At 45.1% G+C, this 25,983-nt stretch overlaps 1 protein-coding gene across 1 annotated transcript in view; it reads left to right on the top strand.

The window, feature by feature from the left end:
* Positions 1-1,546: 1,546 nt before the first annotated feature.
* The window catches only part of CMYA5 (cardiomyopathy associated 5), a 61,248-nt gene continuing 36,811 nt past the window's right edge, over positions 1,547-25,983 (top strand). The window contains exons 1-4 of the mRNA XM_064176328.1: positions 1,547-1,704; positions 10,939-13,349; positions 13,470-13,808; positions 14,184-22,495. Coding sequence (XP_064032398.1) covers positions 1,547-1,704; positions 10,939-13,349; positions 13,470-13,808; positions 14,184-22,495 — 11,220 coding nt within the window. The remainder of the gene's footprint in view (positions 1,705-10,938; positions 13,350-13,469; positions 13,809-14,183; positions 22,496-25,983) is intronic.

Genomic DNA, 25,983 nt, shown 5'->3' with positions numbered 1-25,983 from the left:
GAAGGCTGTGGGAGCTGCATCCCCCTAGTTTGGAGAAGAGGAAACTGGGGAGTTAACATCACTAATGTTTTATACATATGTGAAGGGCAAGCACCAGGAGGATGGAGCCAGGAGGTTCTTCTCTGTAAGGAACAGGCTGCCCAGAGAGGTTGTGGAGGCTTTCAAGCCTTCCTGGCTGTGTTCCTGTGTGACCTACTCTAGGTCATCCCTCACTGGTGGGGGTGTGACAGGTGATCTTTTTGAGGTCTCTTCTGACCCCTCACATTTTGTGATATATTACAGAATCATAGAATGGTCTGGGTTGGAAGCAACCTGCAAAGGTCATCTAATCCAGCTCCCCCTGCAGTCAGCAGGAGCATCCTTAACCAGATCAGGCTGGCCAGAGCCCTGTTGAGCCTCACTCTGAATATCTCCAGGGATGGGGCCCCAGCCACCCTCCCTGGGCAATCGGTTTCAGTGTTCCACTAACCTCATGGTAAAGCACTTGCTTCTAACATCCAATCTAAATCTGGTCTTCTCTAGTTTGATGACGTTCCCCTTGTCCTGTCACTGCAGGCCTTTGTAAACAATCTTCATCCTTCCTGCAGTCTCCCTTCAGGTACTGGAAAGCTGCTATTAGGTCTCCCCAGAGCCTTCTCTTTTCCAGGCTGAACAACCATAGCTCCCTCAGCCTTTGTAGCAGAGGTGCTCCAACCCCCTGATCATTTTCATGGCCTTTCTCTGGATCTACTCCATTAGATCCATGTCCATCCTATATTGAGGGTTCTCACAATACTCCAGGTGAGGTCTCACCAGAGCAAAGGAAAGTGGCAGAATCACCTCTCTGGATCTGCTGGCCACACATTTTTTGGTGCAGCCCAGGATGTGATTTGCCTTTTGGGCTGCAGGTGCACACTATCTGCTCATGTCCAGCTTCTTGTCCATCAGCCCAAGCTGAGTCCTTTCCCTCTATTGATAGTGCCTGTATTGACAGCGAGGACTGTTCCAGCCCAGGTGCAGAACCCTATTCTCTGTATGTTATTAAAAACTGCAGTGCATCTAATAACTCTTAGAGAATGGTATTAATTATTAAAGGTGTGTGTCCTAGGCCTGTCACTAGTAATTGTATTTGTCAGTTCAAGCTTGAGGCATTCTGGATGTGCTCAGGGATGGAACTTGATTTTTAACATGCTAGATGCCTTTTTTCTTGGTGCCCCCAAACTCTATCACACCAGATTTGCTAGAGGTGGCTTGGGAAGGTCTGAATCCCTTCCTCCCAGCCACCACCTGGCTGCCACATCTCTGCTGTGAAAAGACTTCGGCGGCAGTGGTGGGCAGGTGAAGGGGGCGAGCCTGATTTTGCTCTGTGTCCTGCCACCCGATTGGTGCTAGGACGCAGGGTAGGACCAGCAGTGACTCGGTGCCGTAACTTTGCTGCCTTCTATTTAAAGACTGCCCTGAGTCAGGAGAAGTGAGAGCTGCTGGGGATGACAGTTGCTTCAGGCAACCCTGGGGAGGACAGGGTCGGAGGTAAAAATCACCGGTGAGAGCCTGAACTGGGAAGGACATGGAGGGGTACCACAGTGCTGAGTGTGATAGAGCATCTGAGACCTCGTCCTTCATAGAGGATGAAGAAGAGGAAGAAGAAGAAGAGGAGGAGGAGGAAGAAGAGGAGGAAGAGGAAGCAGCTGTGGGCCCAGAAGAAGCAGAGGAACTGACTAATAGGTACTGTCTCCCTCAAGGGACACAAAATCTCCTTGGGAGATGGCAGCTCCAACCCAAAGCACAGCTCAGGGGAATGCCAGGGGGGCCCAGGACTTGTTTTAGTGCCTTTACCCCTTCTGTTCCCCAGCTGCCACAGATAGAAGCAGGGAGGGAGGGGCCGTTAATGTGATGGGGTTTTCAAATGGGTATGACTGTGATTAGGTTTTGTGCAGTCAGTGCCTGCCCTGAGTTCCCTGAGAGCTTTTCTATTTAAAGATCCTCTGGCATGCCAGCTCAAGTGGCATCTTGCTCTGGTTCTCCCTTTCTGGCTGACTCTTCATGACATATCGTTCTTAAATGCTCTGCAGATTTGCTCCTCAGGGAGAGAACGGTCAAAGGTTACTACAGCACATTGAAACTTGTCCCGTTTTATGGCCCTTTTTCCTTTCCCTCTTGCCCCTCCCATTTCAGTCCCTTTTTCCCCCAAAAAGGAAAAACTTGTACGTGCTTGCTACTTGCCAGTCACAATTTACGTGGCTGATTTTTGGGGTGGAGTGAGGAATATTTTGTCACTTTGGGTTGGGGGGTGGTGGTGTTTGGTGTTTTCGTTTTATTTTCTTAACAGCTTTCACGTAGAAACAGTTTGTAGTTCTAACACTGCCCTCCAACCTCAGGAAAATAACAAGTGAGACAGTGGCCAGGTGCCGAGCACGTGGTCCTGGTCCTACGCAGGATGCAGAGGCGTCAGCAACCTGATCCTTATGGATGCACTCCTCCAACCCTGCCAGCACTGCTGGTTTAAAAAACAGACCCTGAGCTCTGAGGATCACCCAGCCATCATGGGTTGCAAGATTTCTTCCCTGCCTTGAGCAAAGCCTATTTGGCTTGAGTGGATACTGTAGGAAGAATCAAACACTTCAGTGCTGACAATTTCATGTATTTCTAGAAATAAGTGTTTTAAGTAATTTGGGTCACACAGTTCCTTAATGCTTCAGTGCCGTGGAGTTGTTGTGCGTTCGCGAACCACTCTGGCTTTCTCGTGACGCAAAGCGCTTTCTGACATTGCTGAGAAGAAAGGATGCTGGAAGAGAGGTGGTGGAGCCCTGAGTGGCTTAACCTACCACTAGTGCTGTGGGAATGAAAATCAAACAGCGAAATGTAGCCAGGATGTAGAAGAGTCTTGCAGAGGAAATAGCCAGTTTTCCAAAGATGTGGGGGAAGGCTTCCAGTGTGTAGTGCTGCTTTTCTTCCAAGAGAGGTGTTAACTTTTCAGTCCCATGCTGGAGAGAGAGAGAGAGATTATATGCTGGTAAACACTGCCTGCACATGTGTGCAACCCTGACAGAAAACCAGCTGAAGTAGCTGGAGTGGAGCTGCTCACTGCAGACAGATAAAACTCAAATGATTAGGTACTTTTTAGAGGAATCTGCAATTTAAGGGATTGGTAATAAAGCTCAAATTGCAAAATACAAGTGGGAATGGCTAACCTTTCCTTTAAAGTGCTGGAAATCCATTCAGCCTTGCAGTTGTTTACTGCTTGTGCTAGGCGGACGGCTTCTCCATGGGTGCCTGTTGGAAGCTCCCCGCAGCTGGGTCTTGCTTCTATCTGGAAGCCTTCACAATGCAAACCTGGGCACTGCAGCTTACCAATTAATTAAGTCACTTAAACTGTTTCCTTCAGCTCTCAGTTATAACAAGTACTGCAGAGTTTGTCTCTATTTTTAGCTGTCTTTTTGTAATTAGAGAGGTCGGAGCCTACTGGAGACGATTTTAATGGCTGTGCTTGGTAGTAACTGAGTATATCTAAATCAATTTGATTATTTTGATTAGGATAAAGGAGATACACAATTCTGAAGTTGGCACAGATATGGTAACTGCACCAGGGGCTCAGCCACAGCTTCGTAAAGTTAAATAAAATGGACCCTTTAACTGCTTAAATTTTGTTGTTGCCAATGTCAGCCTAGTGACTGACCTTAAGGCCTTCTCCTGTGCCAAGTGCCTTGGCAGAACTCATGGCTCTGGCTAAGCAAGAACAGCCAGCCTGAACCTCTGGGACATACTTACTCAGGCTGCAAGCTAATTATTTGTTGACAAACAGGCTTTCAAACCACTGTAGCAGAACAGATTTTTGTGTGTGTGTGTTTTGCAAACGTAGCATAAGGGAGGTGTAACCAATAAGCAAACTTGGCTGAAGGCAGCCTGTCCTGGACCCTGCTGTCATCGGTTTGTTTTTAGCAACCCCAAGCTCTCTACTGCTTTTGTCTTCCTCCTCTGCATGTTGTAGAACAGCACCTGGCTGTGCAATGTACCAGTCAGTTGGAAAATCCCCATTTACTCCTGTTTCCACCTTTCAAGCACGCTCAGTACCCTCATGCTTGCTTTACAAGAGTCATGCAGCAAGATGGACAGCAAGTGCCTGGGACGCCAAACCTGAGCCTTGACCAGCACATTCCACTTCCACACACCGTGGAAAAAAATCACAAAACTTTCAGCAGAGCTTATGACATGTCCTAGGAATATGATACATGCACAGGGGGGAAAAAAAAGGCAGAAAAATGTGGGGCTCACATCTTATCACCCTTTTTAATGCAATGTTTAAGTCATTTGGTTTCCTTAGCAGGGTTTTTTTTTATGCAAAAGTAACAAGGCTAACACTGTCAGAACCTATTATAGAACTGGGGTAAGGTGTCATATTCTTGCCAGCATAAGTAACCCATAGACCTTCAGAGAAGTTGTGCAGTTTTTCTTGCCTTTAGGTTGTCTACAATCTGAGACAGGTGGATCAGGGCATGTGTGTTTTGTTTCTAGTTCAGAAGTAGTCATCTAAACAGGGAAACACATGTCTTGACAATGTCTTGTGGCTAAATGTAGTGTGTAGTTAATAGCTTTTAGTATTTGTGTTGGTTACTTTCAGAGTTAAGTCTAGCTATTACTAGTTAACTGATTTACATACCAGCTCTAATATCTGTATCCCTTAACAACTACAGAATCACAGAATTAAAGGGATTGGAAGTAAACTCTAGAGTCCTATTGCCCCACCAGAGCAGGTTCAGCTAGAGCAGATTGCACAAAATGACATCAAGGCAGGTTTTAAAAGTCTTCAGAGATAGAGACTCCACCACCTCTCCAGACAGCCTGTTCCAGTGCTCTGCCACCCTCACCATAAAGAAGTTCCTCCTGATGTTTAGATGGAACTTCCTATGTTCATTTTTATGCCCATTACTTCTTTCCTTTCTCTAGGCAGCACTGCAAAAAGACTGCCCCAGGGCTGAGCTTCTCTGACACACTTCTGTCTGTTGGGCTATTCTTGGCTGATTTCCTTCGTTGTAGATTGCTGGATGTGTCTGTGTGCAGGATTTCCACTAAAAAAAATGTCTCTGCAGCCCATTTGTGTGTTTTTTTCAGGTAGTGCATGTACCTGAAATGAGTGTGGCACTCATCTGTCCATTCAATGGTGACTTAAGACCAGTAAATGGGAAGGAAGTCCTGGAGTTCTAGAATTAAGTTTTAAGTTAAAAAAATAATAATTAAAAAAAAAAAAAAAAGTAAGTGGTCCTTCCAGCAGAAGACCAGAGGTGTAAAACCTTTACAACCAAGTTTAGCTTGGAATGATTCATGGAAGGTGTGAAGGATTAAGTTGAGCAGAGAAGGCAAGCTGCCTGTCACAGTGGGGGGATGCTGCAGCATCCAGGAGTGCGAAGAAGTAGATTGATAGCCAATGGAATAATCAGAGAGAAGGAGTAGGAAGGGGAGTGCTGAGTATTTGTCTTCTTAAGGAAAACTTGTTTGCCATATCCTCCTCCAAGTAGAGAAAGATGTGGGACATGGGTGTGTGGCTTTAGTTTCCTAGATGAAGTAGTACCTGCCTTCGACCTGAGTGGAAGGGGCTGGGAGGGCCATTTGCCTGCTGCTGGCTGCAGCCATATTCATGAGGAAGGCAAGATGGTGGGAGTGAAAGGCTTGAGTGAAAGGGCACCAGGAGCAGCCAAACAAGGTGAAACACCGAGGTGAGGGCATCAGCACAGGAAGCAGTGTATCTGACAAACCCACTGTGCACCCTGGCCCCTGACAGCAGCTGCAGCTGGACACTGCATGTTTTGTTCCTCTTCAGACTTTTAGACAGTATTGAGTTGATCCTTGACAAAGGTCTGCCTTGCAGTTTGGATCTAAACCAATGCCTAGGTTTCAGGAAGGCTCCCCATTAGGCATCAAGAAAGTGATTAAATCACCATGTAAGGGAAGTGTCCCATCCAGACCAGTGTTTGTTCATGACATGTACTGTGCTCACATGCACTCCTGAATGCAAGCACATTCAGGGACACGGAGGTAAGAGTGATTTCTCAGGCAGCATCTGAAGCTGCAACAAGCAATGCCATCTGGCCATCTGGGAACCTGGTGTCTGGAAAAGAGACCAGCACAACAGTAGGTTATGTCCCTCCCTAGACATTTGCAAGCCTTGGGAATGGAACAAAATACATGAGATGGGCCCAGGTCCTGGCTCCTTGTTTTGTCTTAATCAAAATCAGCTTTGCAGAGGAGCAAGTAGCTGTCCTCTTGCTTTCTTTTGAATTTGGAAAGATACTTGAGCCACCTTATTGCCAGAAGTAGCATCAGTAGCAATAAAGGAAGTTAGCAGTGAGTTAACAAGTGAAAGATTGAATTAAAAATAGTGACTTCCTGTAGCTCCTAATTCTCTTACCCTGGTGAGAGAGATGGATGAGTTATAGCCCTAGGAACTGCAGAGCAATAGGCAGGGACCTTGCAGAGCATACTGATTGATGTAGGGAAAGCAGGGCAGGAACTACAGGAACACACAGGGCTAAAACACAAACGCAGAAAAATGGAGCTGTTGCTTCAACTGGAAGGGCAGGGTGGCCAGTACCAGTTTCCACAGACCTTGCACTGTGCCTGCAGAACTGAAGTAAGAGCTTTCAGGGAATGGCTTTCAGTGTAAGCCACCACCGGGGTTTGACATCTTGGTCAATCCATCTCAGTTATTTTCATCATGTGAGGGAATAGAATAGAATAGAATAGAATAGAATAGAATAGAATAGAATAGAATAGAATAGAATAGAATAGAATAGAATAGACCAGACCAGGTTGGAAGAGACCTCCAAGATCATCCAGTCCAACCTAGCACCCAGCCCTAGCCAGTCAACTAGACCATGGCACTAAGTGCCTCATCCAGGCTTTTTTTCAACACCTGCAGGGATGATGACTCCACCACCTCCCTGGGCAGCCCATTCCAATGCCAATCATTCTCTCTGTGAAGAACTTCCTCCTAACATCCAGCCTATACTTCCCCCAGCACAACTTGAGACTGTGTCCCCTTGTTCTGTTGCTGGTTGCCTGGCAGAAGAGGCCAACCCCCACCTGGCTACAGCCTCCCTTCAGGTAGTTCTAGACAGCAGTGAGGTCACCCCTGAGCCTCCTCTTCTCCAGGCTAAACAACCCCAGCTCCCTCAGCCTCTAACCACAGGGTTTATGTTCCAGGCCCCTCACCAGCTTCATTGCCCTTCTCTGAACATGTTCCAGCACCTCAACATCTCTCTTGAATTGAGGGGCCCAGAACTGGACACAGGACTCAAGGTGTGGCCTGCCCAGTGCTGAGTACAGAGGAAGAATAACCTCCCTTGTCCTACTGGCCACACTGTTCCTGATGCAGGCCAGGATGCCATTGGCTCTCTTGGCCACCTGGGCACACTGCTGCCTCATCTTCAGCCTACTCTCTATCAGTACCCCCCAGGTCCCTTTCCTCCTGGCTGCTCTCCAGCCACTCTGTCCCCAGCCTGTAGTGCTGCTTGGGGTTGTTGTGGCCAAAGTGCAGAACCCTGCCCTTGGCCTTGTTAAATCTCATCCCATTGGCCTCTGCCCACCCATCCAGCCTGTCCAGGTCCCTCTGCAGGGCTCTCCTACCCTCCAGCAGATCAACACCTGCTCCTAGCTTGGTGTCATCTGCAAACTTACTGATGCTGGACTCAATCCCCTTGTCCAGATCATCAATAAAGATGTTGAACAGGGCTGGGCCCAGCACTGATCCCTGGGGCACACCACTAGTGACACACAGCGAGGATTAACAAAGTTTGATTATTGTGGGAGGAACAAGATCTGATGTGAGGAGGCTGAAGGGCAGCTCTGAAGGATTTTAGAAAGCTGATGTGTTGTCTGTGCTCCTCTGTGCTGGTGGTTGTGTAGCACAGATGGACAGACCTCACAGCATAACTAAACACAACAGCTCCCACAGCTGGGAACATAAAAAATGGCAGAGAAAAACATAGCAGCAAAGTTGGTACAGATTTGCTTGTTTGTCCTTTCAGCCTGTAAATTTTATGTTATGGAGCTAACCTTACCAGACAGCACTACACAAGGGCAGATGATCAGCTGTACACCCTGAGGTTTATATTTGAGGGCTGTTTTGGGGTTATTTATTGATTTTTAATTTTTTTTTCTTTTCCTTAGAAGTGATTTTTTTTTCCATACTGCACTATCAGACTTGTTTTGAACTGTGGGCTTTCATCCAAACTATCCTGCTAGTCACAGTCTCCAGGCCAGCTTTATCACCACAACTGCCTTTAAGCCCTGACACTTCCTGGTCAGGCTGCTGTCCCCTAAGCTGACTTGAGTCTTCCAACTATCAGTAAGGACTGTGCATCAGGTTGCATAGACCTCAGCATGGACCAGCTCAGGACAGTTCTTCTCTGCTCTGGACAGTAAACTCATGGAAAGTTAAGGCAAACACTGCTAGTATCAGATTCACTTTTTGTTTCCAGTAGGTGCTGCATAGTTTTGCTGAGCACCCTTCACAAAACCATTATGTTTCAGAGAGTTTGCTTGACGGAGAGATTATGACTTTACTCAGGATTTCCTCCTCTCCTTCCCCAAAGACCTCTGCCTTCTGCCAGCTGCTTGAGACACTCCAGAGCAATGCAAACAACTCCTCAGGCCTTTGAAGCTTACAAGTATCTCTGGTACCTGTGTGGTGCTGAGCTGCAGCCTGTGGCAGTGTCACAGAACATGTGGTTGGAAGAGACTTCAAAGATTATCTAGTCCAATGCTCAACCCAACACTGAAGAGCTGAACACTAATCTATGACCCTAAGTGCTAGGTCCACATACTACTTAAACACTCCCAGGGAGGATGACTCCACCACTGCCTTGGGCAGAGCATTCCAATATTTGAGAACCTTTTTGGTGAAGAATTATTTCCCAATATCCATCCTGAACCTTCTCTGGTACAGCTTACAACAACAGCTCTAGAGCTGTTGTGTGCCACCAAGGAGCAGAGGCTGGCCCCCTCCTTGCTCCAACCTCCCTTCAGGTAGTTATAGAGATCGATGAGGTCTCCCCCTAGCCTCCTCCTCTATAGACTGAACAACCCCAGCTCCCTCAGACTTTCCTTGTAGGCCATGTGCTCCAGGTCCTTCATGAGCCTCATGAGCCTTTCTCTGGACACACACCAACACCTCAGTATCCTTCACACAGAACTTGAGATGTGGCCTCACCAGTGCTGAGTACAGGGAGGGTGATCACCTCCCTGTCCCTGCTGGCCAGTAGATCAGATGTGTTCTGCTCCTCCAATCCCATGGCCAGAAGCCAGATTTCTTCACTCTTGCTGAAGAAATGGCTTATCCTAATTATCTGGGAAGTGACCCTTTGTGATGGTTTGGGTGTTCCCTGCCCCCCCCCCCCCATTTAGAAATCACCCAGACTGGACTCAGTCGGCTCTGGAAATATGAATGAAGCTATTTATTTACAGCTAGCACAATATACAAGCAGATATTTGCAGTATATACACAGTTATAGACAGAAATATACAAAGTAAAAGGTAATACAGGAACACAACTCCCCTCCCAGAAACCTGAGTCCCCAGGAGGGGCTCTCAACCACCCCTGCACCTTCCCCCTGCCCCTCTCAATTTTACCCCAGTCCCAAGGAAGAATGGAGGTTTGGCCAGAGGTTTAATAAGCAAAGGTGGGTTAGTTCCAATGGAAGGGTGTGTTAGAGAGATGCAGCTCAGTCAGCAGCCCAAGCAAGAGTGAGAGAAAAAATGGTGAGAGTGTTATCTAATGTCTTCATTTCTTCTTCCCATACTCCTCAGCAAGACTCTAGGGGAAGTAGACATCACCACTGTTTTCCATTCACAGCCTGTAATCTAGTTCTTCTCACCAAAACATTCTACCCTGCTTCAAACTGGCACACCCTTCTCCCTGTACAGTGGAAGCATAACATCGAACAGCTGAAGGTTTGCATCCTTCCATGGCCGTGACAGAGCCTGGACTACTTCTGCTCTACTGAGGCCTCTGCCTTGGCTGGCAGATACTCAGCCTTTCTCTCCATCAGCTACTAATAAGATTCCTCTAAATGAGCTATTGTCTACTCAAGAAATACTGAGTCGGAGTGTTTGATTACTTTTGCTGTGATTACTTTGGAATAACTATCTCAGCCCTAAAAATACTTTCTTAAAGAAAATAATGTCTTTTAATTGCAGCTTCTTTTCTCCAGACTCTTATTTCTAAGACTTTCTTTCAAAAGCTTCCCCAGCCTTTTCTTTTTTTTCTTTTCAGACTGAGAGTGATTTGATTGCAGCATCTGATAGAGTACTGATTACATATTATAAGGTATAAAGTTAGCTTTATAAAACATTGTTATTACAGCTGAGAAGGGCTCAGTATATTTTGATGATTGAATGTATTCCAAATTACTTTGTTAAATGGGTAGTGCTTAGAGGATGAAACATGTGAGAAGATGGTAACAAAGTGGTGAATAGATTTTTCTACCCCTCTGAGCGTTGTATAATCATTTACACTTGGGCAAAGCAAGTGTGGGTGCTATAAAATGCTGGTAGTTGTCTTGTAAGTGTTTAATGCAAGGCTGAAATTACGTTGTGAGATAACCATGCGCTGGAGAGTGGCCTCAGAATCAGCTCAAACCCACGCTGGCAAAAAAAAAAAAAGAGGTCAGATCGTTGTCAAGAGCATTTAAACACCTCCCCTTCATTAAACTAACCTTGCAACATGCAGCTTTACCAAATAAAACACCTCCTTTTTTTTTTTCAGATGAAATATGACTTTGCCTACTACTGTGATTCAGACTGCATGCACATGCAGTATTTTTACAACTTTGAAAAGTATTTTTGCTTTAACGCGAAGATTTAGCTTTTTACAGCAGTGATTTAATCTGTTGTGTGTGTTTTTATAGCTCTTTTCTTTTTCTTTCTCTTTCTGTTTGTTTGTTTGTTGGTTGCTTTTGGTTTTAGTTTAAAAGATCTTATCCAAAGCGAAGACGTGAGGCCCAAGCTGCAGTACATCATGAACAACCCTTCCTTTTCCATGGTAACAGTTCAAAGCGAAGACAGCGGGATAACCTGGGAAACCAGCTCGAGTAGATGTTCTACACCCTGGGCCTCAGAAACCAGTACAGCTTCTGATCTTTACAGCATGGAAAGTTCACCGGTAGGTTCTCCTCTGGGAAAAGTGCTCTTTATTATGGACGAAGGCAAGATTGTTCGGAAAAGGAAGCGCAAACCTTCGCACAAGGTACCAGTGGCGACGAGCATGAAGGGAGGTCAGGGCAGTAAGAAACGAGACTCCTCTGGCATGCAGAGGCAAGAACCAAGAACGGTTCTAGGAGACGTACAGGCCTCCGTGTTGAATGTTGAACAGGTAGAAGAGCATGAACCAGATGAGGAAATGCTGGAAGACAAAGAAGATCTAGAGGACATCACAGAAGAGCCAGTAAAACGAGCTCCTATAAGGTCAATATTTAGAGAGAGCAGATTGAGAAAAGTAGGGCCAATCCTTGGAGGACCAGTACAAGCTAGAATCCAGCTGTTCAACTCAATTTTTGGAGGGACTGAGCCAACTCCTGAAACATTGGAGAAAAACAGAACCCAGAGAACTAGCTCGATTTCAGGAGATCCTGAACAGTTCCTTGAAACATCAGTAAAAGAGCGACTGCAGAAGTTCAATTCACTTTCACAAGCAACATGTCTAAAACCTTTCCCCAAAGCAAGAAGTAGAAATCTTGAAACACCATCACAGAGAAGAAGAGAGCAAAGGCAACCCAGAGCAGATGCAAAGCAAAGCTATTCTTCACCAATGTCACCGCTTGAAAAATGGCTTGCTAAGAAAGGTATTGTTTCATCTGAAAACACTAAACCTGTTAAGACAAAAGATAAACCAATCACACTTTCAAGCTCACGTGCAGAAACAACTCTTCAACATGAAGAACAGAAAGACAGACTATCTCTTTCTGAGAATCCAAACCAGGTGTCAGGGCATTCACTTAAGTCCTGTCCTCCTGAGGAAGCCAGGAAGCAGCAAAGTTATTCACCTGTGGCCAAAATGTCAATAACAGAGCAAACAACCTCTATTTCATTAGAGTCTGATGACAAATCAGAGAAGCAACTGCCAATTCCCTCAGCTGAGAATTCAAATGAGAAACCAGATGAATCCCTACTGACAGCACCAGAGCATCTTAACGAACCACAGGAGCAGGAAATTAAGCCCAGTTCTACACCACAGTCTGTTTCAGCAGATTTTGTTAATGAATTAGATAAAGAAAGTATCCAAACAATTTTGCCTACAGCAACTACAGCAGAACGTCCTAAGAGTGATGCACAGAAGTCAGCTGTTCAGTCTTTCTTATCTAGTACCCCATCAGCTAAATCCAAATATTCTGCTCTGACTGAAGCAAGACGGGAGGATACTATTTCCCAGACATCAGAAACTGCACCAACTGAGTCTGAACATCTGTTTTTACCACATTCTGTAGATGAAACAGAGAAGCAAGAAGCTCAGCGTCACTCATCAAGTGCACCAACAGAAAGTGAGCATTCAGATCTACTGCATTCTTCAAAAAAAGAAGAGAGTCAGAAGACCTCACCACAGGAAACCCAAAATGTCCACTTAGAGAACAAAGCAAAGTCCAAACAAGACTTTCCCTCCTCATTTCAGGAAACAGAGGAGCAAGGAAGGAAACTAAATTTATCCACCCCTGAAAAGACAGATTCTAAATATTTTGGCATTTCCTATCCTATTCACACAGAAACAGAAGAAACTCAGAAAACTTCAGCTATGAATAAAACTGCAGGTGTGGGTCACCCTGCTCTTTCCAATGAAGAAAATAAACAAGCAGGGAACGCACAAATGGAGGTGGAGCACCCAGATTTCTCATACTCCAGCAAAGAAATTGGGCAGTTAGAGAGAGCACATCTGGAGACAGAGCATCCAGACTTCTCCTTTTCCAAGGATGAAACAGAGGAATTGGAGGGTGTACAGATGGAATTGGAGCATTCAGACTTTTCTTTTTCCAGGGAAGAAATGGAGGAACCAGAGAGTGAACAACCAGACACAGAACATCCAGATTTCTTACATGTCAGAAAAGAAATGGAGGCATTGGAGAGCACACAACTGGAGACAGAGCAGCCAGATTTCTCATATTCTAGGGAAGAAATAGAGGAATTGGAGAGTTCACAACTGCAGAAAGAACATCCAGAACTGATTTTTTCCACAAAAGAAAAAGGGGGATTGGAGAGTGCCCAGCTGGAGACAGAGCAGTCAGATTTCTCATATTCCATGGAAGAGAAAGAGCTATCAGGGAGCTCACAACTGGAGAATGAACATCCAGAACTGCTTTTTTCCATGAAAGGATCAGAGGAATTGGAGGGTGTCCAACTGGAGACAGAGCAGTCTGACTTCTCACATTCCATGGAAGAAACAGAAGTATCAGAGAGTTCACAACTGGAGAAAGAGCAACTGGATTTTTTTCCCAAGGGAAAGACAGAAGAATTGGAAAGTGCACAACTGGAAATGGAGCACCCAGACTTTTCTTTTTCCAGGGAAGAAATGGAGGAACCAGAGAGTGAACAACCAGACACAGAACATCCAGATTTCTTATATACCAGAAAAGAAATGGAAGCATTGGAGAGCACCCAACTGGAGACAGAGCAGCCAGATTTCTCATATTCTAGGGAAGAAACAGAGGAATTGGAGAGTTCACAACCAGAGAAAGAACATCCAGAACTGCTTTTTTCCACAAAAGAAAAAGGGGGATTGGAGAGCACACAACTGGAGACAGAGCAGCCAGATTTCTCATATTCTAGGGAAGAAGCAAAGGAATTGGAGAGTTCACAACCGGAGAAAGAATATCCGGAACTGATTTTTTCCACAAAAGAAAAAGGGGGATTGGAGAGCACCAAACTGGAGACAGAGCAGCCAGAGTTCTCATATTCCATGGAAGAGAAAGAGCTATCAGGGAGCTCACAACTGGAGAATGAACATCCAGAATTGCTTTTTTCCATGAAAGGATTAGAAGAATTGGAGGGTGCCCAAGTGGAGACAGAGCAGTCTGACTTCTCACATTCCATGGAAGAAACAGAAGTATCAGAGAGTTTACAACTGGAGAAAGAGCAACTGGGTTTTTATCCCAAGGGAAAGACAGAAGAATTGGAGAGTGCACAGCTGGAGATGGAGTATCCAGCTTTCTCATATTCCAGAGAAGAAATGGTTCAATCAGAGACTGCACAGCTGGAGAGGGGTCATCCAGAGTTTTCTTTATCCAGGGAAGAAGTGGATGAATCGGAAAGTGCACAGCTGCAAATAGAATGTCAGGAGCTTTTATTTTCTAAGGAAGAAAGAGAAAGGCAGAAATCTGTTCCTTTTGAACTGGCACAGTCAGAGCCTTATTCCTCTGAAGAAAGAGAGAAGGAAGAAACATCAGAGCTTACTCCAGTTCCTTCAGAATTATCATGTCCAATAGAAGCAGAGGAAGAAAACACTGCAGAACTCCAGCTGGCACACACAGACACATTCGGTTCCACCGGGAGAAACGAGAGACAGCAAAGTGGGTATATGGAAACAGCACAATCAGATTTACCGTATTCCACAAATAAAAGAGAGCAGCAAGAGCTGGCCCCACCAGATCTGGAAAATTCTTTTATGCCATGCTTTGGTGACAACAGAGAACAGCCTGTACATCAGGATTCACAACATGGAGATAAGCTGTGTTCCCCTGTGAAGGGTGTGCAAGAAGAAACCACTCAGATGCAGTCAGAGCATCCAGTTTTGTCATATTTTACTAGAAAAGAAGAGCAATCTGCAACCTCACAGATGAGAGCAGAACAGCCAAGGACATCATACTCCACTGACGAAACCAAACAACAGGAAATACTAAAATCCAAGTTGGAACAAACAGACTCACCATATTCCCAGGAAGAAATAGCACCAGAAGCTGTACAAAGAGACTCGGAAGGTCCAGAGTTATTGCATTTTGCTAGTGAAGCAGAGCAATGTGAAAACGTACAGCTAGCTTCGGAAAACAGGGATTTCTCACTTACCACTGAAGAAGTAATGCAAGAAGAAGTAGATTCAGGGTATTTGGGGTCCTCACATTCAACTGACAGAGTAAAGCCCTGGGAAGTGTTACAAATGGGGCAGGAGCAGTATACTCCCTCCTCTTCCGCTGCTGGTAGTCAGCAAGAGGAAACACGACCACTAGACATGGCCAAGCCAGGTACATCATATTCCTCTGGCAGAGTGGAACGAGGCACAGTACAAAGAGAACTAGAACAGAAGCAGCAGGAAACAAACAAACAAAAAGATGTTCAAATGGAGTGTTCAGATTTGTCAGAAACATGGGGCGAAGAAGAGCCACAGGTCATAGACCATGTTAATTTGGCACAGCAAGAAGTAGCTCAACCAGAGTTAGTGCACCTGACTTTGCCACGTTCTTTCAGTGGTGAAGGACAAGAAGAAATGCAAACAGAGCCAGCATATGCAGAACAGGCATCTTATGTAAGTACAGAAATGCAGGAGGAAATGATACAATGCGAATCAGAGCAACCATTTCTTTCACATCTTCCTGACAAAACAGAGCAAGGGGAAACAGTACATTCAGAGTTGGAGCAAACAGTTTTGTCTCCCAGTGGAAAAGAAGCTCCACTGGAAATGAAAATGAGTTCAGAAGAAGCTGAACAACAAAAGAAGTGGAAACATCCAACCTTACCATTTCTTTTGAAGGAAGAAGAAACCACACCACTGGTAACAGAACAACCAGAATTTTCAGGGAACAGTGGTGAAGCACAACCAGGTGACATTGTAGAGCAGGAGTCAGGACATACGGAACTTTTGTACTCTATGGGAGAAACACAACAGCAACCAGAACATTTGGGTTCACCAGAAACCCTGGGTGAAGCAGCACAAGATGAAAATATGGAAGTGGAATCTAACTACTCAAATTTGTCTAGGTCTGATGGACAGAGAAACCAACAAGAAGCTTCACCGTTGGATTCAAAACATCCAGGTGTGTCATTTTCCTTTGATAAACAGGAAGAACAAACAAATCAAAAATATGAGTCTAAACAACAAGAGTTGCCTAAAGTGGCCAGAAAAAGAGCATCTCCAGCAACCACGCAAAGAGATTTGACGTATTCCCCTGGCAAAGCAAACGAGCAAGAAGTTGCAGCAAGGGAAATAAAGCATCCTGGTTTGTCACATTCCACTGATGAGACAAACCAACAAGAAGTAGTACTGCTGGATCAGAAATACAGAAAAATTTCTGTTGGGGGAGAAAAGCAGCAGCAAGCCACAAACCAGAAGTTAGAGCAAGGAAAGTTAGCATATTCTGCTAGTAAAACAGAGCAATTAAAACATGCCCAGCAGGCCTTTGAACAACCAGACTTACCATTTTCCATTGATAGGCCAGATGATGAAAGGGCCTCATCAGAGGCAGAGGTTGTGGTGCAACCTCTGGACAACACGGAAGTGCTACAAAGTGTACAAGGCAACACTGAGCAAACTTACCCATTTGGAAAGGCAGAACAGAAAACAGTTCAGCCAGAAGTGGAACGTCCACATTTGGCCCATTCCCTGGGCACAGCAGCAGCAGCAGCAGCAGTAGAAGAAATGGCAGAACCAGGGCAGGGACATACTGATGTGGCTGTTTTCAAAGCGGGAGGACTGCAAACTGCACATCTGAAATCCAAACAGTCTGATCTAGCATGCTCAGTCACCAAAGTGCAGGAAACTAGAGCGCAGGGGTTGGAACAGCCAGATACATTGGACGTTTGTGATGAAAAGCAAATCCCACCTCCCAGTCTGGAGCTAGGCCAAGCAGACTTCACTTCCTCCACCAACAAAGTGGGGCAGCAAGGAGTGGAGCACACAGCCTTGGGACATCCAAATGAGGAAGAGCCTGCCAGCAGAGCAGAGCATCCACAAGCTGCAAAAGAGAAGCTAGAAACACCAGGTGCATCATCTCATAGTGGAAAAGCAAAGCAAAGAGAAACAGCAAAGCCAGAACCAAAACAACCTGACTTATCAAGTTTCATTGATAAAACACAAGAAACTATGCAACTGGTGTTAGAAAACCCAGATACATCTTCCTGGCCTGGCAAAACAGAACAAGCAGAAACTGCTGAAGACAAGCAGCAAGGCTTCTTACATTCCTCCAAAAAAGCCGTACGAGGTGCGAAAGCACAGCCAGAATTGGGACATTCAGAGTTACCTTACTCTGTTAGTGAGACAGAAGAAGTAACTGCATATGCACGTATGAAATCAAAGCATTCAGATTTATCTGCTGGCACATACCATGAAGTCATACAACCAGGGGCAGAAATAACAGATTTATCATGCTCAATTGATGAACCACAGCACCTGCAAACTGCTGAAGTGGATTTGGATTATGCAGATTCATTGCACTCCACTGGCACAGTACAGCAACAAGAAAAAAATCAACCAGAGCAGGAACATCCAGGTGATTTTTTGTTATCTCTCAGCAAAGAAGAGCAATGGGAAAGTAGAGGAATGCAAGCAGAACACCCTGAGATCCAGTGCTTTATGGGGACAACAGAAGGACTACAAAGCTCCCAAGCAAAATCAGAACATGCATGTTTGTCATTCTCTGTTGGCACAGCTGAACCTCATAAATCAACACAGCCAGAGCTGGAAGAACATGACTCGTTGCATTTTTCTGTCAGAACAAAGCCATCATGGGCTGCCTCACTGGAGTCTAAGCATACAGATGATGCTATGGGCAATTTACCACACTCCAATTTGCCCTCTCCTGTCAGCGAATTACAACAATGCACAGAGCTGGGGGTCAAACAAGAGAGAGGAAGCTTTACATTATGCCCAGAGGAAACAGTACACCTGAAGTTGGAACAGCCATTGTTCTCAATTTCTGGTGGCACAGCAGAACAACCAAAGAGGGCTCCACTAGATGTGAAATTTCAGGGCAAAAAAGGGGAACAGGAAATGGGAAAACAAGAGTTGAAGCATTCAGACTTATCATATTCCACTGATAAAACACAGCAACAAGAAACAACGCAAGCTGGGTTAGGACAATCAGATTTATCATCTTGCCCTGGGAAACCTGAGCAACCACAAACTGTTCAAGAGCATCAGGACTTCGAGGATCTCACTGGCAAAACAGAATGGCAAATCCCAGCACAAACAGAGTTTGAGCACTCAGAGCAAAAACTTCCCAGTTCATCGTATTCCATTTGCAAAACTCCATCACAAGAAGCAACACTTACAGGCTTAGGGCAACAAGACCTAACATACACCCTTGGTAAACCAGATGAAATGAAAACTGTGCAAGCTGAACTGAAACATTCAGCTTTGTTCCCTTCTAGCAAAAAAGAACTAGAAATGGTGTCACCAGAATTGCAACATCCACAGCTGTCTTACCCTGTTGAACAACTAGAAGAGGAAGCCATGGATCAGAAATCAAGCTATGCAGATTTGTCATCTTCTACTGCTCAACAAGAATACTATAAAACTGAACAAGCAGAAGTGGAGGAAATGGGTTTATTCTATCCAGCTGACAAATCAGAGCACTTACAACCTGGCAAAGAAGTACAACAACAGCCAGAGCTTTTGGAATGCTTCGGCAAACCGAAGGACTCCATTGTGGAAATGGAGCAGCCAGAAACACATTCTCCATCACATACCTTTGGCAGGATCAAAATGCAGGGGACTGCACAACTGGAGTTAGAACAAGCACATTTATTAAGCCCTACTGACAAAGCAGAAAAGCATGAAATCGCCCCACCGATAGCAGGACACTTGGAGAAACAAGGCACTGGGACTACTTCACGTCTAACTGCTCAGCTGGAAACTGAACAAGATTTATCCTTTTCCACTGAGGAAGCATGGAGCAAGAAAACTCCACCACATTCATCTCTTACTGAACAGACAATGTCTTTGCCTTTGGGTCTTTCACATTCTGTCTCTGAAACAAAACCAAAAGGAAGTCCAAAGTCTGTAGGCCTGTCCCCCAAGCACACAGATTTAACTTACAGTGCTCAGGCTGAGTCAGGTTTCTTTTTAGCAAGAAAAGAAGAAAAAAATACAAAAGAAAATTTACATTTGCCTGTGGCTGCACAGTTAGAGGCTGAACACATAATTTTACCTGAAAGAGAGAGAGAACAGACTCCACGTTACTTCCACAGAGCTACAGAATTAGGGTCTGAACAATCAAATTTATCACATTCTACAGATAAAGAAGAACATCTAGAAAGTCGAGATCACTTAGCTGTACCTTTAAAAATGGAGTCTGAGCCTTCAATTCCATTTTATTCAGCTGATAAAACATCTCAGCAAGGGATTACACCTGATTCAAAGCCAGTTTCTGAGGATTTGGTTCCTACACAGTCCCCTGCTGAACAAGAAAAACAAAGCACACAGTCACTTGCTCCCCGGTGTCCACAAGCAGAAAGCAGCCACATAATTCCACCACATGATGAAAAGGAATTGCAAAAAATTCCACTCTCTTCACCTAAACCAGAAAGCCTGAAGACAGTAGAGTTGGAGAGTGTGCCTCTAAAGCACACACAAGACCAAGACAAGAAACAAGATCAAAATAATTTGCTGGCCCAGCTAAGAAGTCCCTCCAAATTCACTACTATGCAGAGTGAGCAAGAAATGCAACCCAATGTGCAAACAGTGGCAAGTTTGGTGACCGCAGAGTCAAGCATGACTGCTGGAGCAGACCAGCAAGTGGCATCATCAGATTCATTTGCCACTGAAACATCAGTATCAGCTGCTTTCACCACTTATGAAGAAAACCAAAGTATTCCATCATCGTTATCTGATGTAGTGGGGTTGCTTGGAAAGCAATCTAATGTAATTTCAGATGTTCATACTGAACGAGAGGAAGGATGTGAAAGGCAACAATCTCCTGCAGACCAAAAGCATGTATCTTTAGAGCATCCACGAGACATATCAACAGATCTTTCTTATGAAAGTGCAACACACAAAACTCAGCATTATTCTGGTGATCTGGGGAGCCCTTCTTCAGAGGAGATGAAGCCTGTTAGCTCTAGTTCTGATGAAAAGCATGATCCAGATATTCCATCTTTTGGTCTAGCTAGCTGGCTGGTGGAAGAGGTAAAATCTCGATCGATTAGTCCAGCAAGAGCTGCAGAGGTAGACAAGCAAGGAATTCACCTTTCTCCCAACGAAACTTCTGATGTTGTATCAAAGCAAATGCAAGCAGCCCGTTGCACAGAACTTACAGTTCATGGTGCTACAGAAAATGAGGGGCATACGTTTAGTGTTTCACATTCAGTGTCAAGTACAATTTCCCATGAAGTGTCCTTAGACACTAGTCACAGAACTCAAAGATATGATTTACCATCCCAGGCAGGAGATAGTGAAGGTTCAGTCAGAGCTCCAAAGTACAAGACTAGCATTGGAACCCATACAAAAACAGAAGCAATGCAGCAGCCAGAGGCAGACAAAGTCTCCAAAGTGCCTGCACATTACTTCAGAGGAGAAAAGAAAGAAAGGGATCATGCAAGCACTGTGGAAGGCAGAGGAGAAAAAAAAGAAAGGGATCATGTGAGCACTGTGGAAAGCAGTCAGCATGCTCAAGACACTACTGAGCAGAAAGATCTATTCAATATCATTTCAGAAGGTTATGAAATACTCAATATTCATGCTCCTACATATATTTCCTCTGTTGATCAAGAAGAAAGTAAACACATGCCAGATAAACTGGAATACTTAGAAACAAATATTTCATTTAATAGAAAATTAGCTGATGATGGTCACGGAGCCTTAGCTTCTGGAACAACCACAAACATTTCTGAAAGTTCAGTCTTAGGAAAGCCTCTAAGCCATGACATAGAAGATTTGGTTAAAAATGATGATGTTGAGGAACTTGGAGAAATGCAACAAGAAAGTCCCACGTTGCCAGAAAACAACGACAATGAAGCACTGGGTTCCAGTAGTGGTATGGCTGAGGTGGATTATTTTGAGAAATACACGTTGATTGATGACAAATCCCCCATTAAGCCACGTTTTGAAAGACCACATTCATTATTTCCAGTGACAGAAGATCCCAATGAACCTGAGGAAGAAGCCATGTCTTTAAAAGAAAGCACTGAGGTAGATACTTTGGAAGAGGAGTTTTCCTTTCTTGAGGATGTGGATGAAGTCTTCTATGGTACTGTGAAAGGAGAAAGTAAAATGCAGTCCTATGCAGATGTCCCAAACCCTTTACCTCTGCAGAAATCAATTGATAGCAGCAGTAAAAAGGTTACAAATGTAGAAGATGAGCGGAAGTCACCAGGGACCCCACTCTTTGATACAGAAGAAGGAGTGCTGGAGCGATCTCTGTTGTTCCCTACCACTGTTGCTGCAGTTAATCCAGAGCTCCTAGAGGAACCACCTGCTCTGTCATTCCTATACAAGGACCTCTATGCAGAAGCAGTAGGAGAAAAGACTAAGGATGAGACTCCTTCTGATGAGGAAAGTGGTAAATCCAATGCATCTTTCCCCAGCAGAAATTCAGACACAGATGATGGCACAGGAATATATTTTGAAAAGTACATTCTCAAAGATGAAATTCCAAGTAAGGCCACAGGGCCTCTGAAGGATGACATGCAAGAGTCTGAGTCATTTAGTGGAGGAATTTCAGTTCAGAGTTCAGAAGACAAATACAAGCAGAGGTCTGATGATGCTCAACATGCCAGAAGTGAGGTTCTGCCAGAAAGAAGAGTTATGGAGAGAAAGAAAGTCCAGGTTGACAGTGACATTCAAGCAACAATTTGTAAGCCAATGCATGCTATTCCTTTTGGAAGCAAAGTAATTCCTTCAGGTGCAAGAACTGATACCAGTGAACAAAGAGAAGAAGAAAATGTACCTGAAGAAACTACTGAGGAGTTGCCAGAGCAATCAAGTCATGAAGCATATGTTCAACCAGTGGATTACCAGGGAGCTGTGTATCAAGAAGCTGATCATAACCAGGAAGAATGGCATGATACAACAGCTGTTCCTCAAAGGGAAAGATACATCCCATATGTCAGGGCTCCTGTTGAAGACAGTGAAGATGATCCATACGCTCAGGAAAATCTTTCCTGCATCCCTGCCACTCAGCAAATAGAGAAGCTAGACTTGCAAAGAGAGGAGCAGTACCCTGATGTTTACGGAGATCTCACTGAATCAATGGACTATGATGTGATCACACAAGAAGAGCTTTTGCAAGATGACATATCATCCCAGTTAACACACGAGGAACTGCTGTTTGAAGACAGGGACTCTTTTGATCATGCTGGTGATAGTTATGAACTAGTTAACGAGCCAGAGCAAAGAACACCTGTTGAGCTTGAAGATTCAGGCTTTGTGGTGGTGTATCCTGAAAAGTCAGCAACAAACATTCCTCAAGTTGAGAGCCCACAAAGAGAAATAAAGAAGGCAGACACATATTGTTACCACTGCAAATGCCCAATATCTGCTATTGGCAAACTCTTTGGAGAACATAAAGACCACGAAGTCACAACGCTGGATGATGCTGCAACCAAGATGAAGGTAAGAATCAATTCAGGTGAGGGAAAGAAGCTACTGACGCTAATTTCTCCAAACCTCCTGTGCTGTCAGGGGAGAGGCTTCAGAAAGCAGTCTGAAGTCTAAGCTGCAGTATCAATAAAATAAATGCCTGTTAGAGATCATGAAGGGAGATTGTCCTGTTAAGGTATTCTTTGAATCCTAGGCTTGTTGAACTGATATTTTAATTTGTTCAGAATTTGGGTGACCTTGTCTATATGTAGCTGTAACTAGTCTTTTCATACTTTGGCCTTCTTATTTGTCTAAGGTGGGTGATAGGTTGGACTGGATGATCTTTGAGGTCTCTTCCAACCTGGTTGATTCTATGATTCTATGATTCTAAGTTTGTTCTGGTTTAGAATCATAGAATCAGAGAATGCATCAGGTCAGAAGGGATCCTCGGAGGCCACCTTGTCCAACTTCCCTGCACTGAGCAGGGACATCTTTAACTACATCAGGTTGCTCAGGGCCCTGCCAAGCTTGACCTCAAATGTCTCCAGCAGTGGGCCCTCCACCACCTCGCTTGGCAACCTGTCCCAGTATTTCACTATTCTCATTGTGAAAAGCTTTTTCTTAATGTCCAGTCTAAATCTACACTGCTCTAGTTTAAATCTATTGTCCCTTCTGACACTACCTACTCTTTTAAACAGTCTCTCCCCAGCCTTCTCCTAGACCCCACTCAGGTATTGAAATGATGATTTAAGGTTTCCTCAGAACCTTCTGTTCTCCAGGCTGAACAACTCCAACTCTCTCAGCCTGTCTTTGTAGGAGAGGTACTCTAACTCTCTGATCATCTTCATGGGTCTACTCTAGACCTGCTCCATCAGGTCCATGTCCTGCCTGTGTTGAGAATTCCAGAGCTGGACACAGTACTCCAGGCGAGGTCTCACCAGAGCAGAGTGGCAGAGAGTCACTTTTTGGCCTGCTGGCCATGCTTCTTTTGATGCAGCCCAGGATATGGTTTGTGTTCTCAATCTGTACCAGCCTGTACTGTTATGGAGGATTGCCCTGACTCAGGTGCAGCACTTGCACTTGGCCATGTTGAGCCCCACAAAATTCACCTGAGCCTAGTCCTCCAGCCTGTGTAGTCCCTCTGGAAATGTTCTGTATGTGCAGAAGAGAAATGGGAAGAGTGTTGTTTCTATAAAGAGAAGATTCTTGTAACAGCAGCTCATTCCACTTGGAGAGGTACAGAAACCTGCACATGTGGGAAACAGAACCATCACAAAGTGTTTCTTGTCCCACTTAACACGTATTGGTTTCTTGAAGATGTTAGACGAGTTAGACAGTTTTACACTAGTTTTGGTGACACTTCATTCTCATTTTCTATTCAGTTCATGTTGATTTGTGCCAATAGTGTTTTAGCTGTAGTGTAGGTCCTACTTCTTCCCACTAACTGCGCTCTAAAAGGCAGATAAAAGTGCTCACCATTTCAACAGCCTTGTCCTTTGCTACCAATGATAGTGTAAATGCTTTCATTTCTGTGGAAGCTGATTCCAAATATCAGCCAGCAGTGTGCCCAAGTGGCCAAGGAGGCCAACAGCATCCTGCCCTGCATCAGGAACGGCGTGGCCAGCAGGACCAGTGGTGTCCCTCTGCCATCAGTGCTGGAGAGGCTGCACCTTGAGTCTTGTATTCAGTTTTGGGCCTTCACCACAAGAAGGACATGGAAGTGCTGGAGTGGGTGCAGAAAAGAGCAATGAAGCAGGTGAAGGATCTGGAGAACAGATCTTACGAGGATGTCAAGGTCCAGAGAGCAGAGATTAGCAGTATCTCTGCCCAGAGGAGCAAGATCTGTGCTTATGGATTTCCCTGTTGTGAAATTAAGGTGCAAACGAAACCAGATATCACCACAAAACTATTTATTAAAGGATAGGGTTGGACAAAACAGAGGGGGAGAGAGAGAAGGGGGAGAGAGAGAGATAAAGAGAATGACGGAGAAGAGAAGAGAAGAAGCAGGGAAGGAAAAGAGCTGTGATGATATTACCCTCCGTGGCAGGGGGAGAGAGGGAGACAGGAGCGTGGCCCAGGGCGGATCTGCTGTGAGTTCGTCAGGGACTCTTCGGGCGGTGTGCAGCTCTGGTGGTCTGGTGGAGGTCCGACCTTGGTGGTCTGGTAGAGGTGCCACTGGTGGTCTGCTGGGAGTGCCACCCTTTGGCAGGCATTCCTCCTGCCTTTTATACAGTTCTCTGCTCAGTGTCCGGCTGCAGCTCCCCAGGGCATCTGGCTGTGTACTCTCATGCATTCGCAGGGGTCTGGCGCCACCGGGGCAGGGCCTCCGTGCCCCCCGGGCTGCACCTGTCCTTACCTGAATACACATAAACCTTTTCCCTTGGGGGTAGCTGAGAGAAGATGTAGGCCTCCTGGGCATTCCAGCCAGGCTGGGGTCCAGGAGTTTTGGAGGCGGTGTCTGTTGATTTGCATCCCTGAGCTTTAGGACAAGCAAATAGTCTGAGTCCCGGAGGTTACCAAAGGCAATCTTTGTCTTTGTTGATTAGGGAGAGACGATGCAATCTTTATCTGTGTGGATGAACAAGAGAGAGGGTTTAGACTCTCACAGAGGACCAGCTGAGGGAATTAGGTTTGTTTGGTTTGGAGAAGCAAGGGTGGAGGGGAGACCTTATCGTTCTCTATAATTATGTGAACGGTGGATGTAGGGAGGTGGCTGTTGGTATCTGCTCCCTGGTAATAAGTGATTGGAAAGGTAAGTTTAGACTGGGTATTAGAAGAAACTTCTTCACTTAAAGGACTATCAAACACTGGAACAGGCTCCCCAAGGAAATGGCTGAATCACAAAATTGCAGAAGGTGGAATGTACCTTGAAAGTTCAAGACCAGCCACCCTGCCAGAGCAGGATCACCTAGAATAGGTCATACAGGAATGCACCCATCCCTGAAGGTGTCTGAAGGATGCATACATGTGGTGCTAGGGGACCTGGTTTAGCACCAGACTTGGATGAGTTATGTAATGTTTGGACTTCATGACCCTGATCATCAGTATGTGTGGTGGTTTAGGCTGTAACCCGCCCCCCCCACACTTTTGGAATTGCCCCAGCTAACTCAGACGGGCTCCAGGAATATAAATGAAGCTATTTATTTACAGCAGCAAATATACAAGCAGATATTTACAATATATACAGTTATATACAGAAATATACAAAGGATAAACAATACAGAAGCACAACTCCCCTCCCAGAAACATGAGTCCCCAGGAGGGGCTCTCAAACCACCCCAACACCTCCCCTTGCCCCTCTCAACCTTACCCCAAATCCTGAGAAAGAATAGAGGTGCAGCCAAGAGGTTAAGAAGGAAGGTTAGTGGCAGTGAGGTTAAGGAGATGTGGCTCAGTCTGAAGGCAAAAGCAGAATGAGAGACAAAATGGAGAATGTTATCTAATGTTTACTTCTTGTTCCCAGAGCTCTCAGCGAGACTGATGAGGGAAGGAGACACAACCTTTGTTTTCCTTTTCACAGC

This window comes from Pogoniulus pusillus, chromosome Z (assembly GCF_015220805.1).
Source record: "Pogoniulus pusillus isolate bPogPus1 chromosome Z, bPogPus1.pri, whole genome shotgun sequence".
Lineage (NCBI taxonomy): Eukaryota > Metazoa > Chordata > Aves > Piciformes > Lybiidae > Pogoniulus > Pogoniulus pusillus.
The sequence above is the reverse complement of the archived record's forward strand: the minus strand, read 5'-3'. Positions and strand labels throughout refer to the sequence as shown.